General features: G+C 38.5%; 1 protein-coding gene across 12 annotated transcripts in view; it reads right to left on the minus strand.

Moving 5' to 3' along the window:
- PKP4 (plakophilin 4) overlaps window positions 1-18,906 on the minus strand; it is a 237,556-nt gene that overhangs the window by 40,301 nt on the left and 178,349 nt on the right. For 7 of the 12 annotated variants that reach the window (XM_079782902.1, XM_079782899.1, XM_079782900.1 and 4 more), the window contains 4 exons: window positions 17,970-18,522; window positions 10,863-11,051; window positions 8,423-8,639; window positions 1,063-1,195 (listed from right to left, as the gene is read on the minus strand). In XM_079782902.1, coding sequence (XP_079639028.1) covers window positions 1,063-1,195; window positions 8,423-8,639; window positions 10,863-11,051; window positions 17,970-18,522 — 1,092 coding nt within the window. Of the gene's footprint in view, window positions 1-1,062; window positions 1,196-8,418; window positions 8,640-10,862; window positions 11,052-17,969; window positions 18,523-18,906 lie in introns of all 12 variants that reach the window. The other 5 variants (XM_079782903.1, XM_079782896.1, XM_079782901.1 and 2 more) reach the window with 1 other exon arrangement.

Raw genomic sequence — 18,906 nt, forward strand, 5'->3', positions numbered from 1 at the left:
TGATCAAACAAAAGTCTTTTATAAAAAGATCACAGGAAATGGACAACTCCAGATAATTTCAAAACTTTACTTTTCATTCTACATAACCCATCTTTTCTAAATGTTAAGGACACTATCCAAGATGCAGCTCATTTCCTGGGTTCATGGCTTAAAAAAGGGAAGGGAGACCAAGGTGGATTAATGGCAGGTGTAGGTAGCACAGTCCTACTCCAACCCTCTGAACACACACAGGGATGTGCTTCCACTCTCGAGTGCAAAGAACAAATACACAAACACAAGAAAGCTATATGCAGGGTTGGAGATCACACAGAAAAGGATCTGTGACTAAAGTCAATGGAGTCTTAGAACTGTTCCTCTAAGATACTCTAAATTTTCTTCCATTTGTCAATTCATCAGTACATTATCTGAACATTTCTAGACTTTATTTACTGCATCCACCTTTAGGTCTGCAACTGGTATGTTGTTTTGCATATTAAATCAAGGAGAAACACTTAAGTTCTATGTGAAATTGCAGTGGGTTGGGGGATGACTTAAAATGTTAAAAGAAATAATCTGTATGATACAGGACACCAGCCAATAACCAATGACTCACCGTGTTTCTGCAAATGCCAAAAAACGTAAAATGTGAACTAAAATATTCCTATATGTTCAGTATTAGTAACAGTTATAAATCTTCTGTAATTTTACTTAATTGTATGTTGGCAACAGTCTTGACCAGAATCTCATGAAATACATGAGCTCACTTGTTTCAGACATACTATAATTTTTATGAAAAATACTTTATAAATGCATTTTAAATTGACCTTTGCTTCATGTTTTATATTTTTTACAAATGACCTAATGAGTGGACACACAATTTGAAAGTGCTAAAAGCACTCTAAGAAATATACTCATCTCAGTTTTTTCTGAGAAATACTGAAATGCACAGTTACGAAGTGAAAGAGTCCCTGGTATCAGAATCCCTCTAAAAGGGCACCTGGTAATTTCTTAAGCACACAGGCATGAGACTGCGAAACGAAAAGGCACTGCCTCTGCCTGCGGCCCAGGCACTGGGTCCTGTACCTCCATCTTGACTTTGTTGTCGCCGAAGCACAGGTGCTGCAGGTAGGCCGCTGCGTTCGCCTGCACCGAGGGGAACTGGTGCTGCAGCATGTGAATGACCTCAGGCAACTCGGGATCACGCCAGGCGAACTCCCTGCATGAGAAAAAGACGGCTTCAGAAAGAAGGCCCATGTTTTTAACAATACAAAACATTTGGCATAAGAAAAAAGCTCAGCTGAGACCAAAATTGGAAGTTACAAAAGTCCTAAAATACATGTATATGTAAATAATTTTCCCCCTGATGGACATACGCAGAGGCCCAGCTGCTTAGGATCCTAAAGCAGTCAAGATGCACAGAAAGAGATTCAAGGGGACAAACAAGTTCTTAACATGAGTAACTTTCTCATTTTCCTTGCCTTGATTCTAATTCTATGCCTTTCTGCCCATAAAGCAATTCGCAGGTGCAAGGCTCAGGTAAATAAGTGTACTTTAGCTAGGTGAGATGTCACGCTTGCGGAGAGGAAGAAGGGCTGGTGGAAATATACAGATCGCAAATGTGGACCTGAAAAATTTCAACAAGTGTCATGTTTATGGCTGCTCTTGATTATAATTATAAGCAAGAAACACAGAAAATTATTTAAAAGTATTTTCTTATCAGCAATCCTATGTGCAGAAAATTGAAACACTGCTGGCATTTTCTGCTGGTCTTTTTTCAAAATATGTGCAAATGTGCTCATGTGTGCGTACACATTATTTTCCAAAGAACTGGATTGTTATTGAACAGCACTTAAAATTTTATGAGTACCTATTCTGTGCCAGGCACTATTCTAGGCATTTTACGCACATTACCAGTAATTTATTCTTATAGCAGCCTTATGGATTTGGAGACCAAAGCAGAAAGATAAAGCGACTTGTCTAAAGTCACCCAGCTAGCCAAGAGTAGAGCAACATTTGAACTCTGGCAATCCGAATTCAGAGCCTGAAGCCTAACACCCTGTGTTATCTATCCTACTTCTTGTAAAAGAAGTATACAATTATACCAAGCATATATACTTTTACATTTTGCTTTTTCAGGTAACATCACACTGACAGAATTTTCAGATGTCAGCTGATTGCCCCACTATTTGGAATCCTTTTTAAATATGAATTTATGCTTATATCATATGTAGACCAATTTCTTACAAACAGTTAAAAAAGCAACAAATTTGCAGACTTTGATTATAGGACAAAATAAAATGTTAATCCAAAAATGAATTAATATTTAATAAACTTTTTTCCCATCACTACACCTTTACAAATTATTTTCTTGTTATGAGAACTTTTAAGGTTTACTCTCCAAACGTATTTTCAAATATACACTACATTGTTGTTAACTATAGTCACCATGCTGTACATTACATCCCTAGGAACTATTTATTTTAACTGGAAGTTTATAGCTTTTGACAACCTTCACTCATTTCTCTCACCCCCAACCCCTGCCTCTGGCAACCACCAATCTGTTCTCTGTACTGATGAGTTTAGTTTTGTTTTGTTTTTCCAGATTCCACATATAGGTGAGGGCATATGGTATTTGATCTGGTAGTCTGTGTCTGACTTATTTCACTTAACATAATCCTCAGGGTCCACCCATGTTGTTGCAAATGGCATGATTTCCCTTTTAATAGAGGAATAATATTCCATTGTGTACATATACCACATTTTCTTTACCCATTTATTTCTCTATGGACAATTGGCTTGCTTCTACAAAAACATTTAAATTAACAACCCAGTGATATTTCTATTGCCCGGTTTTTAAAGGCCTAGTGTCTCTCTTGGTCTTGGAAGGCTCCATGCATTAACAAATATTTAGTGACTCCTTACTAGGCTGCAGGTGGCTAGAGGTACAAACATTGAATTTAATTTTATGGATGCCAAACTGAAGAGTTTAGTCTTAATACCAATAACAAGTTATTAGTTACTGATTTTACTGGCATCAAGCATTGGGTCAAGAGCTTTATATACATTATCTCATTTACCTCCATTGCTGCCCCATGAGGTAAACACTATTAAATAACTTTAGATATAGACAAAGAACCAATGAAGTGGTGAAGGTTAGTGAAAGCCAGGTGATCTATAGACATGGTGAGGCAAAAGTAGGTTTACAGCTGTTTGTATAAAAAATACAAAAATTAATAAATAATAATATAAGAATAAACTGTGTTTTGTGTACTCACCACTGTAAACTTACTTTTGTCCCCTCCTGCATTGTCCCCACATAAGCAACAGAGAGCTAATGAAGGTTTTGAAGCAGAAGAGTGACAGAATGGGACATGGTCACATTTATAAGGAAGACACTCATCCATTCTCTCCGTCTTGCTGGGACCACTCTAATAGCCTCCTACATGTTCTATCTGCTTCAAACGCCACCCCTCCTCTCATCCACTCTTTGCACAGCTTCCATATGATCCTCTGAAAACTGAAGTTAGTGGAGATTTCTGGCTTGGAGGACAGCCTGGATGACCATGTCATGAATAGACATTAAGAACACCAGAAATGGCCCAGCCAGTGTGGTTCAGTGGTTGAACATTGACCCATGAACCAGGAGGTCATGGTTCAATTTCTGGTCAGGGCACATACCCGTGTTGCGGGCTCAATCCCCAGTAGGAGACATGCAGGAGGTAGCTGATTGATGATTCTCCCTCATCACTGATGTTTCTCTCTCTCTCTCCTTCTCCCTTCCTCTCTGAAATCAATAAAAACATATATATATATATATATATATATATATATATATATATATATATACCGCTCAATGCTAAGAGGTAGGATAACACAGCAGAAAAAGCACATAATTTAGAGTTAGGTTGCCTATGTTAAAGTCCCAGGTCCTTCATTTACTATGTGATTTTGAAAACCAGTTAATTAATTGAAGTTTCAGTTTCACCATCTATAAAACAGGAACAATAAAACTATTATTTCTACCTTCTTCTTAGGTTGGCTGTGATGATTAAGTTGTTATAATGTATATTAAGATATTTTATATACTTGAAATTATGATATGGGTGTTTTATTAATGTTCATTATCCCTAACATAAGAACTATTATAAACAGGCGTATTCTCTGCAAAAACATGTCCTTTTATGCACTGAAACTATTCTAGCCATTTCTGATTAAAATCTACCTATGCCCATTATGTAAATCTATGCTGTAATTAACGGGGTACAAGGAGTGGGGTTTAATCTTTCCTTGATGACTCACAATTATTACAAATACACATTTTTGTCCCCTTTAAACGGCACAGGGGTGGCCAAGACTTCCTGGCATTGTTGGGTGTCACGAGGGTCAGACAACACAAAGAGAAGGCTCCAGACAGAGATGGGTAGTTAGGCTTGGTTGGCATCAACTCCAACCTTGATTTTCAGCAGAAATTTACCCTGTGGAAATGGCTATCAGTTCACGGGCTGGTGGGATGGCATGGCATCAATGCCAGGATCTGCTTTATTAAAACCTAAGCCCGGACTTCTGTTTTCAGCCATGATGAACTTTACCCTTCTACGACTAACACCTATAAAATTGGACTAAATGTATGAGGACTCTGTAGTGCAGTGGGTAGTACATCGGACTTCTAAATGCATAAGAAAACTGTTTTCAGGGCCTGAACAACAGGTAACACAAGAATGTAATCTTTGAAAGAAGGGAATTACCGCAGGAGCCTCATATTCACCTGGCTTTCTGCCTGAGGGCACTTTTGGGATTGTGGCATAGGAAGCACAGACCTTAAGGAAAGTATCAATGATGAGCTTAGTGAGCTGAGAGAGAGACTGGAATTTGGAGACGCCAAAGTGGTTAGAACTTGTGGGACAGGGTAATGGAGAGCAGGGAACTATGCAGAGCAGATTCTACGTGTGTGTGTGGGAGGATTATTTACAAGTTCGGAGTTGAGTGTTGGGCTGTGCATGTATAGGGCACATGTACAGGTCCGCTGGAAAGTGGCTGCTGCAAGATTGAGAGCTAAGCATGTGCCTGCTTTGACAGCACATTGGCTAAAATTTAGGGCTGAGTTTATGCCAATTGATGGTGGACTTCCATCTCAGTCGGAGTGCAGACCTTACTGAGCACCTAATCTCACAGAGTAAGGGCCATGTGCTAGGAGCTAAACAAATCTGAAATAGACCCATCCTAATAAAAAACAAAACCAATCTCAAAAGAATCAAAAGTGTCTGCCAATAATTGAGTTATCTGCCACAAAAAAACCTCAGGACCCTAACAGGAGACAACATAATCCTGAGTCCCTACAATGTATCATCCATAACAGTTCACACATAATTTAACTGGTGGGCATCAGAAGAAACTAAAAAATGACTTAAAAAAGTATAAAAAACCCAAATAATAGGAACAGACTCAGAGAAAACCTGGATGTTGGAATTATAAGAAGAGGACTGTAAAATGATTATTGTAAATGTGCTCAAAGACTTAAAGGAAAAGATGTATATAAGAACTGAATAGATGGGGAATATTATCAGAGACATGGAAACTGTATAAGAAGAAAAGAAAAAAAAAAGAACCAAATTCAAGTATCTGAAATAGAAAAAATTCACTGGATGACCTTTAAACATATTAGAGACTGTAGAAGAGACAATACATTTGAAGACAGATCAATTAAAAAATCCAATCTGGAAAATATATAGAAAAACAGATTAAAAAACCTGAAGAGAGCATCAGTAACCTGTGAGATGTCAAGTTATCCCAGAAGAAGAGGAGAGTAATTTGGGACACACAAAAAATATTTAAACAAATAATGGTGGAAAATGTCCCAATTTTGGTAAAAATCATCAACCAACATTTAAAGAATCTTAGTGAATCCCAAGCAAGTTAAATGTAAAGAAAACTATACTTAGGCCTCTCACAGTAAACTGTTAAAAGTTAAAGATAAAGAGAAAAATCTGAAAGGCAGCCAGAGAGAAGATTCATTACATAATGAGAACAATGATACAAATGATGTCTGATTTCTCATTAAAAATAATGAAGATCTGATGACAATAAATGAACATTTTTTTTAAACTACCAGAGGAGGGGGGTTGGGGGGGAGAATTATACCTATCTATCCCAAAATTTATATCTAGCAAAACAATCCTTTAAAAACTAGTGAAATAAAAACATTTTCAGGTTTAAAGCTGAGAGAATTTCTTGCCAGTAGATAGGCAGCACAAGAAAGGCTAAAGGACATTATTAGTTTGAAGGGAAATGAGAAGAGATAAAAAACTGAATTTACAGGAAGAATTATAAATAGTAAATATGTAGGTGAATACAATAACCATCTTTTTTTACTAATATTAATTTCTTTAAAAGACACTTACTATTTATAGTAAAAATAGTAACAGTATATTATGGATTTTATAATATATGTAGAAGTAAAACATTTGACAATATATAAATGTCAAGGAGATGATAAATGAAATTATCCCATAGAATATCAAAGATTAAGCCCTGCTCAAAAAACATCACCAGGATGCTGTCACTTTAAGTCACTTTCCATAGGAAGTACTTTTTTTATTCCTTTAAGATGTACTGTTTGTACTATTAATCATTTTGCTTCCAAACTAGAAAACTATTAAAAAAAAAAAAAAGAAACCCTCATAGATATCCTTTTACAAAGAAAACATGAGTAATTTCTTCAGTCTTACAGGATTTTTTCAGGCTAATTATAATGTAACATTAATCATAAAGTAAGTAGGTTTAGAAGTGAGTAAATACTTAATGTTGCTATTTTCAAAACTAAAAATTAAGTAATAGTTAACATAAGCTTTTTATTTAGCTTTGAATATTCAAACTTCAAATTCACCTGGATTCCAGTTACAGGTAGAAAAAGTACACCTATTATTATAAGATAATCATTTATTCATCTTACAAATGTGTTATCAGTAAGCATTCACATAATCAAAGCTAGCTATAACTGTTTTATGCATTAGACTATAAATTATCATACTATGAATAGCTGAAATATATTATCATACATGAAATCCTTGTTTATAGTGAATCAACTCACATCAGATGTCAGAACTGAATTCTTCAGGGACACATGTTAAACTCAAAGCTCTAATCACACCACTGCCTCTCTGGGTAGCTGTTCTTTTCTCTGTAGGTTCAGCCAAGGTATGGTCTAAATTACCTATGACTCAAAGCCCTTTTTAGGATTTCTCCATGTATTAGGGTGCCATACTCGTTGTCATTTTGAGGTTTTTAAAAACAAAATCATGTAAAAGTATTTCTGAATTACATTGAGGTGCTATTAGACAAATTATTTTACAAAATCCTTAAAATGACAAAAAGGTAGCAAGCAGAATAGCAGAATCAAATGTATATATAAACCATAAAGAATTTTAGAAAAAGAGTTAAGTGGAGTGGCTTTAAGAAAGCAGTGGGCTTCCCATTTAAGTCAAAAGTACCTTTAGTTATTTTGGTTTAATGACCAAAACCTCACTGATGCTTTTATTTCACATTCATTAGAATAAGTTGGTAGGTTGATAAAAATGAATTGATAATTATAACAATTTTCCAGTGAAACAACTGTCTGTGGGCGAAGAGTGAATGAAATCTTGCTAATATATGCCTTAAAATAGCACTCAAGCTGCTTAAAATTTAGCAATAATTTCACTTTTACAGAAATTAGAGTTCTCTTTTAGTTTCTAAACATCTTTATTTCCTGAATATTTTAAATGGCTTTCATTAAAGATGAGGCCAGTCTGTAAAAAGCAAGTACTAAATGACTCAGACTTATCTTAATAAAACACATTTTCTACATGTCCAAATAAAATTTACAAAAGGAAACATTTATTATGTGCCAAATATTTTTTGCTTATGAGAATTTTTTGTAAATGATTTTCTCTTAAATGGCAAAGAGCTTTTTGAAGGACCAAGTTAATAAAAGCACAAAATAACATTGATCAATATGATTGAAAATATATAACACTGGTCTTTCCCATTTAAAACAACCATATGCATTTCCTGAAGTTCTCATCTATGAAGTCAGTCAGGAAAAAAGGAAAAGGGGTAAAATGATCCTTTAAAAGTCTTTTGTGTGATTCAGACTCAGAGGACAGACCAGAGAGTTGTCTTGGTGAAGTATTTCAATGATGAATGCTGCAGATATTCAGACAGACAGCGCATTCTCTAACCTATTATTAAAGCATTGAAAGAAGGAATCCATCTTCCTTCTTTAAATGAATTATTTAAAATGAAATTAACCACAATGACTTATAGTACTGGAATGCAACTGGAAATATTAGAGATAAGGAGTTACTGATCTTATAAGAGTCTTGGCAACTTGAAAAGAAGTGAGAATAAAGGAACTGGTTGGCTTCTATAATTCTGTAGCATTTGGAAGACACATAACAGTACTTGCCTGGGGTCTTTCTGAATGCTGTCTATTGATGGGGATCTCGTGGTGCCATCATCGGCCGGTGCTGTGTGCTGAAGTCTGTTATAATTGCACTCTTGCACTCGGTATTGTATTGGCCTGTAGGGCTCCGCATAGGTAGCTGTTGTGTTTAGAGCATAGTTATTTCTTTGGTATGTAAGGGTACTTCGTTGGCTGGACGTCCTTTGCAGATTTCCAATACCTACCAGAAAGTCAACATTTATTTTTTAATTTTTTATAAATATATTTTATTGATTTTTTACAGAGAGGAAGGGAGAGGGAATAGAGAGCCAGAAACATCGATGAGAGAGAAACATCGACCAGCTGCCTCCTGCACACCCCCCACCGGGGATGTGCCCGCAACCAATGCACATGCCCCTGACCGGAATCGAACCCGGGACCCTTCAGTCCGCAGGCCGACGCTCTATCCACTGAGCAAAACCGGCCTCAGCTCAACATTTATTTTAAAAAGGTTAGTATGTTCTCCATGAGGTGATACTTATCAAAGTCAAATGTTTTCAATTTCAAGAAGGGTTATAATTTTAACAACTGTATAACTTGCTTACTTTTAGATTTTACCACTCTAGCTCATTACTGCTAAAAATAGCACTTCAGATTTTTGTATATGCTAACAATATACACTAACAATATTATGCTCATTTTATTAGCAGAAAAGAGCAAAAATGAAACTATAAATCTGATTAATAATAGGTCTTAATATGTTTATTAAAATTCAGTAACGGAAAGAGAAACGTAAGAAAAAATTTACTAATTTCAAAACTTCATTTTAGCAATAAAAAACAAGGTATGTCAAATTTGTAAAAAATTAAAACTATCAAACTTTTAATAGTGTATAAAGGTTACTCAGTTTGCCATACATTTCATTTATAGACCTGTGGATTTTGATAACTTGGAAAATTCACTTCACAAGAAAGAAGACTGATATATCAAATTCTACCATAGCTACTCCCTGAAATTATTGCATGATCCTATGTATAAAGATACTGTACACTGGCCCAGCCGGTGTGGATCAGTGGTTGAGTGTCGACCTATGAACAAGGAGGTCACGGCCAGGACATATGCCTGGGTTGCAGGCTCGATCCCCAGTGTGGGGCATACAGGAGGCAGCTGATCAATTATGCTCTCTCATCACTGATGTTTCTCCCTCTCCCTTTCTCTCTGAAATCAATATATTTTAAAAAAAGATGCTGCCGAAACCGGTTTGGCTCAGTGGATAGAGCGTCAGCCTGCGGACTCAAGGGTCCCAGGTTCGATTCCGGTCAAGGGCATGTACCTTGGTTGCGGGCACATCCCCAGTAGGGGTTGTGCAAGAGGCAGCTGATCGATGTTTCTCTCTCATCGATGTTTCTAACTCTCTATCCCTATCTCTTCCTCTCTGTAAAAAATCAATAAAATATATTAAAAAAAAAAAGATGCTATACACTGTATTTAACATTTCTTTCCTAATCATTGCAGTAGGTATTTCTCCAATGATTGAAATTCCTGCAATCAAAAGAGTTTAATACCATTACTTCTTAATCCTATTAAAGAAAATATTCAATATACAGAACATAAAGTGAAACATTTCTGTACTAACATTATTAAAAATTGGTACATTCTACTAGAAGAAAAATCCTGCAATGGACCAAATTATGTTTTGACAAAAAACCAATTCAAACACAGCCTTCACCCTCCTTTGTTCTGGGAGGTATGTCTCCTGGGGTTGTGCCTTTAGGGAGTTATCATAGCTACCTGGAGTTCATTTGTGAGCATGTTAATAAACTTGAACTGCCTTTTTTTTTTTTTTAAAGAAGGGGCCACAGGAGATTCCTTGAGCCAAACTGGCAGCACAATCTGCAGCTTACATGGCCATGGGCTGCAGCTTCTGCTCCACCAGCCACTACAGGCTGGTGTGGCAGAGATGTGAGGGTGGGGTGCAAGGGTGTGATGCACTAGCTCCCTATTTTGAAAAATGTCTTTACTGCATTCTGTCCCCAATTGAGTCCACCATAAAGAATATGTTTTTCACATTCCACTTTTAAGCATTCGGAGGGAATCCATTATATTAAAAAGAATAACACCAAGATCACTCGAGACTATATACATGCTAGTCAGAGATAGCGAAGTAACTCATACAGGGATTTCCTCCAAATACACATTCCAGGCAACAAAAAAATATCCCAATAAAGGCCTTCTTTTCTATATCTGCTATAGTTCTAATCCAAGGACAGTCACATTTACAGCTCCATAAACTTATTTGTGAATTCACAGCATAATCACTCTACTCACTGATTAGACTGAACTAAGGTAAAAAGATATCACCTAAAATAGGTTAAAAAATGATCTTTTGTTTTACTGTTTATTGATCTGCTACCACAGCCACTTTCTTGACAACCAGATTGGTGTGATTTCAGCTGATGCCCACCTGAGCCTGTGCGGTACAATGCTGTCTGTGATCCTTGGAGCTCCACAGTTCCGTGGTTTGGACTGCGGTACACTGGGCTGTAGTAGGTCCTGCCCTCATATATAGGAGTGATGTGCAATTCGGGAGACACGGCTGAGCGAAGGTCTTGTCCAAGCTGGCTGTGCTGACTAGCATAGGAACTCCGTAAGCCTAGAGGCAGGAAAATGACATTGTTAAGAAAGCAAGAAAATTGTGGTGAGGTTAAAAGCCCTAATGAAACTCCTAGCCAATAGTACCAAATGTTAAACTCCTAGGCAAAAGGACCAAATGTTAAGTCAAAACACCAAACCTAGTGAGTTTTACAAAGGAAGGATTCCAGGTATGAAAAGGACATCTCATAAATTTTTAGAATAAAATTCTCTCTTAGTAGCAAGATAAAAGTAAATTTTTTAAGAAAAAATAATAAGGAATTACTAATTTGTTTGATAGTCTGAAATTTATTCTCCCAATTGTAAGCTATCTTATCATGATGACCAAAAAGAGAATGTCCTCTTCTATCACTATACAGTTTCCATTGTTAAAAACATACCAACGGTGGTCTGTCTCTTTTCCTGCCCTCAGAATTACCCTGTCTTACTAAGTGGGCAATCAGCTCCTTGGGGGCAGGGCCCACCATGTCCCACGCCTCCTTAAACCCCAACTCCTAAGACAACACCTACCTAGTAATGCTTAGTGAAGGCTGATGGTTAAGAACTGTTTTGAAATATGTCTCTCAAGTAATTCACTCATGATTTTTATAGGAAAACAGAATTTTACCTTACAATATTTGGAATATTACCAGTGAATTAGTAACACTTATTAAGTATTGTGAAGTATTACTTTATTATTTATTATCACTGCATTTTTTATTTTCTTAAAAAAATCAACAGTTGTTTTCATAAAAACCCACATACCAGATTCTTGTTTACTGTCTTTCCAGTGTAAAGAAAAAGTACAAAGTTAGTGCATGAATATTAAATCATTTGAAATATTCTTTCATTTAAATTGCTAATAACTAATGTTTACGCATGGGACTCACGGTAAAAAAGTAGATTTCAAACCCAAACATTTTATTTTCTGAATAAAAGTGTATTAGTATATTCTATACTATCCTGCTCAGAAGTTTGTAAGTAAAATCTGCCACTTGCTAAGAATACCAACTACAGTTATATCCAAATATGAGCAAGGGAAAGCACAAATATATCTGAAGACAGTCATATATTTGCTTTTAAAAAGGTTGCAAATAATTAACACAGTAACTAATTGTAAAAAGACAGCACCATTCCCATCCTGTTAACATCTCAGTTAACCATAGCACAAATAAAAGCAAATGGGCTTGAGTGTGAGTGGTAATTATACGTTGCTTACCGAGGAGTAGCAAGAAAGTTAATACAAAAAACTTCTAAAATGAATGATTATTACCTACCCTGGATAGCAAAGTGACATGGGAAGAAACCAAATGCATCAATCTGGGTTTTAACTATGGGCTCCTCACTTGCTAAAAGAAGATCAAAGGTTTAAACAATCCTGTAATTGGGGGTTATTCAGCCAAACCTTCTCATTTCAAAACCAAGGAAAATGAGAGCCCCAAAGGAAATATGATTTATCTCCACCAGAGGTACTTTCCGGTAGGGCTGCGAGGAACCCAGGTCAGTGGTCTATCACCGCACACTCAGCACTGGACACGCTATCCCTCAACGGTCAATGAGAAGTGGTGTGAGAAACCCTGAACTCCACAGAGCCCTCTGCAAACACAAAATGAAAGAGCAAGAGCAAGGTTAGCCCTCCAGGGCTCCACAGAAGCCGATGTAATTCTAGAGATGGTATTAGGATTGTTACTTGAAAGTTCTCACTTGAGGATCTCAGCTTTTTATTACTGGCAGATTGCTCATTCTTTCAGCAGAGTACAAGCTCCATTTCTTTATGGAGCTCGTGAGTGTTTTGAACAAAAGGGCAGGCTCTGTTTTTTGTTAATGGTGACACAAAGCAGGCAGGTCAATATAGCTAGTCCTTGGTAATCTTATCAATACGAGGTGCAATGTTAACACTCAGGAGAGCCACAAACACTCTTGACTCACCGAGACTCAGAACATCACTCACACTTGGGTAGAGGCAAGCCTGGCGCTGGTGGTGGCCCCACCATCCATGGTGCTTTGAGATAAGAACAAAGCATTCTGTGCCAGTATTAGAACATTATATTCTCACTAGAGGCCCGATGCATGTAATTCGTACAAGGGCCTTGGCCTGGGCCCTCGCCGGCCACCACCGCCAGCCCCGCGGCCTGGGGACTCTGCCGCAGCCCCGCCCATTTGTCCGGAAGGAAGGATGTCTGGTCTAAATAGCATATTATGCTTTTATTATTATAGATTATTATAGATGGTGGGAGGATCTGGCTGCATGCTCTGCTGGAATCCATAAAACATGAAAATACTGTAAATATTTACTATAATTTCATGGGAAAGGTAACAAAATGAGCTGACTTAGAACAATTAAAAGTATCCAGTGAATATTCACTTACAGGACTACTAGTGAAATGAAACTACCATGTGACAGACTATAATGTGAAATAAAAGACAGAATTATAGTGAGACATAGTACTTTCTTGATATTATAAATCTTCGTGAGTAACATAACAGTAATTGTAACTATTTTGTTTATCTGATCATTCATGAGAAAAAGTAAAACACAGGGTCCTATAGATTAACATGTTAAAAATAGAAAATTATATGGCCTCTACAGATTAAGTTAAATAACTATGTTTAGGAACCCACTATAATTCACTACCTTTTAAAATGAAAGACAACTAATTATCCTCTCTAATAAAACGGTAGTATGCAAATTAACCATCACTCCGCTACATAAGCCACGCCCACCAGCCACACCACGCCCACCAGCCAATCAGGGCGAGTATGCAAATTAACCCAAACCAAGATGGCTACAGCCACAGAGAGCAAGGTTTCCCAGGTAACAGAGGAAGCCAAGCTTTCCATAGCCATTGCAGGCCTAAGCCTCCACTCAAGCTACAAAGTTTCAATTATAGAAGGTAAACAAATTCAAATAAATGGCGGCAGAATGGAGCTTGAGAGAGCAGGCCAGGGTTGCCGGCGGCAACAGGGGAAGCAAAGCTTTCTGCACACCCTGGCCGGGCTCACCCGCTTAAGGCTACAAAGTTTCAATTGTAGAAGGTGAATTAACTGCCACAGAAATGGCTGCCGCCCCGCCCCGGAGGGAGCAGCAGGCTTGGCTCCGCTCCAGGCTACAAAGTTTCAATTGTAGAAGGAAAATAAGTTCCAGATACCAGGGCCTTCTCTTGGGTCACTGGGGTGCGTGGCTGGCCTGCAAACCACCACAGGCCCCTTGCTCAGGCCGCCCCACGCCCCAAGGGAACCCCACCCTGATCCGGGACACCCTTCAGGGCAAACCAGCTGGCCCCCACCCATGCACCAGGCCTCTATCTTATCTAATAAAAGAGTAATATGCAGATTGACCATCACTGCAACACACAATATAGCTGCCCCCATGTGGTCAAAGATCCTGCCCCCATGTAGACACAAGATGGCTACCACAAGATGGCCAGCAGGGGAGGGCAGTTGGGAGGCACCCGGCCTGAAAGGGAGGGCAGTTGAGAGGGACCAGGCTTGCAAGGGAGGGCAGTTGGAGGTGATCAACCCTACAGGAGAGGGCAGTTAGGGGTGACCAGGCCGGCAGAGGAGGGCAGTTGGAGGTGATCAACCCTGCAGGAGAGAGCAGTTAGGGGTGACCAGGCTGGCAGAGGAGGGAAGTTGGGGGCAAACAGGCTGGCAGGGGAGCAGTTAAGCATCAACCAGGCTGGCAGCGGAGTGGTTAGGGGGTCATCAGGCTGGCAGGCAGAAGCGGTTAGGGGCAATCAGGAAGGCAGGCAGGCAAGCAGTTGGGAGCCAGCAGTCCTGGATTGTGAGAGGGATGTCCGACTGCCCGTTTAGGCCCGATCCCACCAGGATCGGGCCTAAACGGGCAGTCGGACATCCCTCCAGGAGTCCCAGATTGGAGAGGGTACAGGCTGGGCTGAGGGACAACCCCCCTGCCATGCACGAATTTCGTGCACCGGGCTTCTAGTGTTCTATAATTGTTAATTAGAAATAATTTTTCCAGAAGTATTTCCAGAGTAATTTTTATCTCCCCATCCAAGTATCAGAAAATACTGATCTTCCACAACAATACTTTTCTTTTCAATAGTTTCTATTTGCAATTCCACAAATACATATTACTTTACCTGTTACAATGATGTATTACCTGTGATTTAAAACTGTTATATTTAAGACATTGGAAATAAACACATATTTATCTCCCAAATATGGATTCTTTGTATTATTCTTTCAACTTTTCTTAGCATGCGATGATTACATTGACATATTTCAGGACAGACATATTTTTCTGTTGTAGGAATTAACTTATACACACATTACATCATCATTTAAGTTATGATCAGCAAATATCCTAGTGTCTGAGTCCATTATAAAATATTGCTTCAGGCTTATTAATTAGCAAATTATTACTTCTTTGAAATCAAGAACCATAGCAAATACAATGGCATCATTCTCTGAAGTAAGAATAAAAAAGGGAATTCACAAAATAGAATCCACATTCAGAGTAAGTGGGCAGATAGATGATGGGAAACATTTTCAAGGAAACCCTTTGCTTCTTCTGAAGATGGTAGCATTCTAGGAAAACCTCTGTGCTAGGCTAGGTATAATTTCCCCCGACTGAAACATAAAGTCTAATTTCATCTGTAAACTACAGGGTTAACAGGGTGACAGTGTTTATGTGCTCGCTTCTTTTCTGGGTTTCCACTTCGCTCTTCACAGATTACTGCACAGTCATTCTAGACATAAACAGGGAGGAAGACAGAAATCTTCAGAACTATGTATCTTTTAAGGTTACCTTGGGAGATAGGATTTCATAAATGATTCCTACCTCACGTTGCTGTGTACTTTTCAGAGGCATGCCAAGAAATATCTAAGCCAGGTATACCTCTCTGATGGCTGAGTGAAGAGCGGTGGTTTTTCCACTAGGAATTTATTCGAGCTCAAAATCAAGTTCAATATTAATTCTTCATGAAAAATTATTCAATTAGAAAATCTCAAAAAGGATTTACCTTTCCTAGAGGCCATAAGGAAAACATATTAATTTTACTACACAAAAATATTAAAAATTCTATAAAGCCCTGGCCAGGTTGCTCAGTAGAGCCACAAACACTCACTCACACTCGGGCAGAGACAAGCCCGGCACAGTAGATTGTGGGTTCGATCCCAGGTTGGGGTGTATACAGGAGGCAACCTATCAATGTTTCTCTCTCTCTCTCCCACTTCCTCTCTCTCTAAAATCAATAAAAACACATCCTTGGGTAAGGATAAAAAGAAACTTCTGTAAATAAAAAATACTAAAAACAAAAGTCAAAAGACAGATTAGAAAATAGGGAAATACTTAAGAAGAATTTATAAGGGACTAATTTATTTCAAGTATAAAAAGCTTTACACCTTATAAAAATAGGCAAAAGACCTGAACTTATGGTTTACAAAAGAAATAAGATGGCTGATAAACATGAAATCTTCCTCCTTTGGCATAACTCAGTAAGGCCATTTACAACAATAAAGTACAGTTTTGCCTACTACATTGGCAAAAATGAAACATTCCGTGCTAGCAAAGGTACAGCGGAAACAGGCACACTCAGACTAGTGATGGACATTTAAATCTGTGCCACCTTCCTGGAGTGTAATCTGACAATATATCAGTAAGAACAAGTATGTAGTCAATCCAGCAATTCTGTGCCATGAAGTGGATCCCACAGCTATCTTAGCATCTATGTGTAAATATGCAGGAATAACAATATGCGTATTGAGCATTGTTGTCTCCAATAGCCCCAAATGAAAAACCTAAATGTCTATTAATATGGAAGTGATTAAATTATAATGCATCTATAAAAATGAGGTCCTAGGCATCTACTGAGAGAATGAAGTAAGCTCTCAGACATATTAAAAAAGAAGAGCCCTAGTCGGTTAGGCTCAGTGGATAGAGTGCTGGCCTGTGGACTGAAGGGTCCCGGGTTCGATTCCAATCAAGGGCACATGCCCAGGTTGCGGGCTCGATCCGCAGTAGGGGGCGTGCAGGAGGCAGCCAATCAATGATTCTCTCTCATCATTGATGTTTCTCTCTCTCTCTCTCCCCACCTCTCCCTTCCTCTCTGAAATCAATAAAAATATATTTTAAAAAGAAGATACATATTATAGAATCCCATCAGTATAAAAACACAATATATGCACATTTGTATGTAATGTATATACTTATATATACAAGCAAACATTCTGGAAGGTACATAAAGTGGTGAGTGGGCCTGCATAGGGACAAAGAAGAGCTTGGGACTTGCCCTTCTCACTTAATTTTTTTTTGTAGTTTTAATATTTTTTACCATTGTGTATATGTTATTTAAAAAATGTAATGTAAAATACTAGCTGAAGATAAATTTCATTTTACAAAGAACCATGCCGACATATTGTGTGGGAAGCCCTCCATGAAGGAAATGGCTGTAACATCAGGAAGCTGGCTGCTGTCTTTCTGATTTAATCTAAGTGGCATTTGAAGCCAATTCATAATAACTTTGTGTTTTTCCCATTGGGATGCTAAAATCAAAGCAGTTGGTGAGAAAAATCCATATTCTAGCCTATACTATGAAAGCACTTTTTCAAAATATTAATATTTAAACAGATATTTTGATACTACCTTTGAACATAACTTGGGTTTGGATATGGGTAGGCCTAGGTGATACAAAAACCTTTCATTAAACAAATAAACTAACAAATAGCGTAGAATTCCAACCATTCTTCTAAAATGCAAAATTACCTTTATATCCTAATACTGTGAAAGAAAAAAGTTTATTCATTGCAGAAGAGGTCAGGTGATGTGAACTACAGAGGCCGAAAGATCGGTCAGCCTGAAGTCCGCAGTATACATTTAGAGAAGAGCACACAAGCTTTCCATGTTATCACGCTCTATTTTAGTGGAAGTTACACATGTTCTCACGGGACTTTATCGAGTGCTGTCACCTGTACTCACCTGTCAGGCTGTCTGGCCGGGGTGGAACCATCCTCTCATAAATGTCATACTGCTGCTGTCCATATTGCTCCATGTCGTGAACAGTCCTTTGCAGTGAAGGTCCCAGATGTTGTGGTACGGCGGTCATCCCTGAGCGTTTGGGGGACGACGACCCCACCTGGCCTTGGGACGGGGAAGCTACTCGAGTCTGTGCATCCGTCAGGGTCAGTGGGGACCCAACTCTGACGGTGGTTTGGTACTGAGGGGTTGGTCCGTTAGGATTGGAAGTCTGCCGGGAGGTGACTGACCCAATCCTCCGCACAGCTGCTGGGGAGGCGGGTCTCTGTGCAGAGTACGGAGATGCTGCCCGCTGAGCAGGTAATGTGGTGGAGGAATATGCACTGGGGTTCAGTGGTCGGGAGTCGGTCACTGATGGAGAGCCAAATCCACTACCCAGAGAAGTTCTCAGTGACCCCCTTGAAGGAGACACGCCTGTGCTGATAACATAAGAAGGAGACTGTGCTCTAGATGGAACTGAACTAACTCTTCTCATGGCCCGATTGGCTACTGATGGCTGATAAAAGGGGAAAAAAGAGAATGGGTTTATCCAGGGTTTTGTGTCCATTGTCATCACAGAAACAAATGCATACAGCTCACTATAACATGATTATTTTAGGCATCTAAGTTTCTTTTCCTTTTTATGCTTTAGAGCTGGATCTTAATATTTCCTTATTGAGTTTTTCTTACTCTACCTTTTTTTGGTGGCATAATCTCTAACTTTCCCCTTCAGAATACTAAATTCAACCAGTAAAGAGAGACCTAAAGACATTTACTATCCCCTTTTCTTCTGTATTTACATTTTTGCCTCTTGCCTATGCATTTTCACAACACATAACACACTGTGTTGCAAGTATGACGTGTCACTGGAGCAATGTACTTATTTTGTTCCCCGAGAGTC

The sequence above is a fragment of the Cnephaeus nilssonii genome (assembly GCF_951640355.1).
Source record: "Cnephaeus nilssonii genome assembly, chromosome: 10".
Classification (NCBI taxonomy): domain Eukaryota; kingdom Metazoa; phylum Chordata; class Mammalia; order Chiroptera; family Vespertilionidae; genus Cnephaeus; species Cnephaeus nilssonii.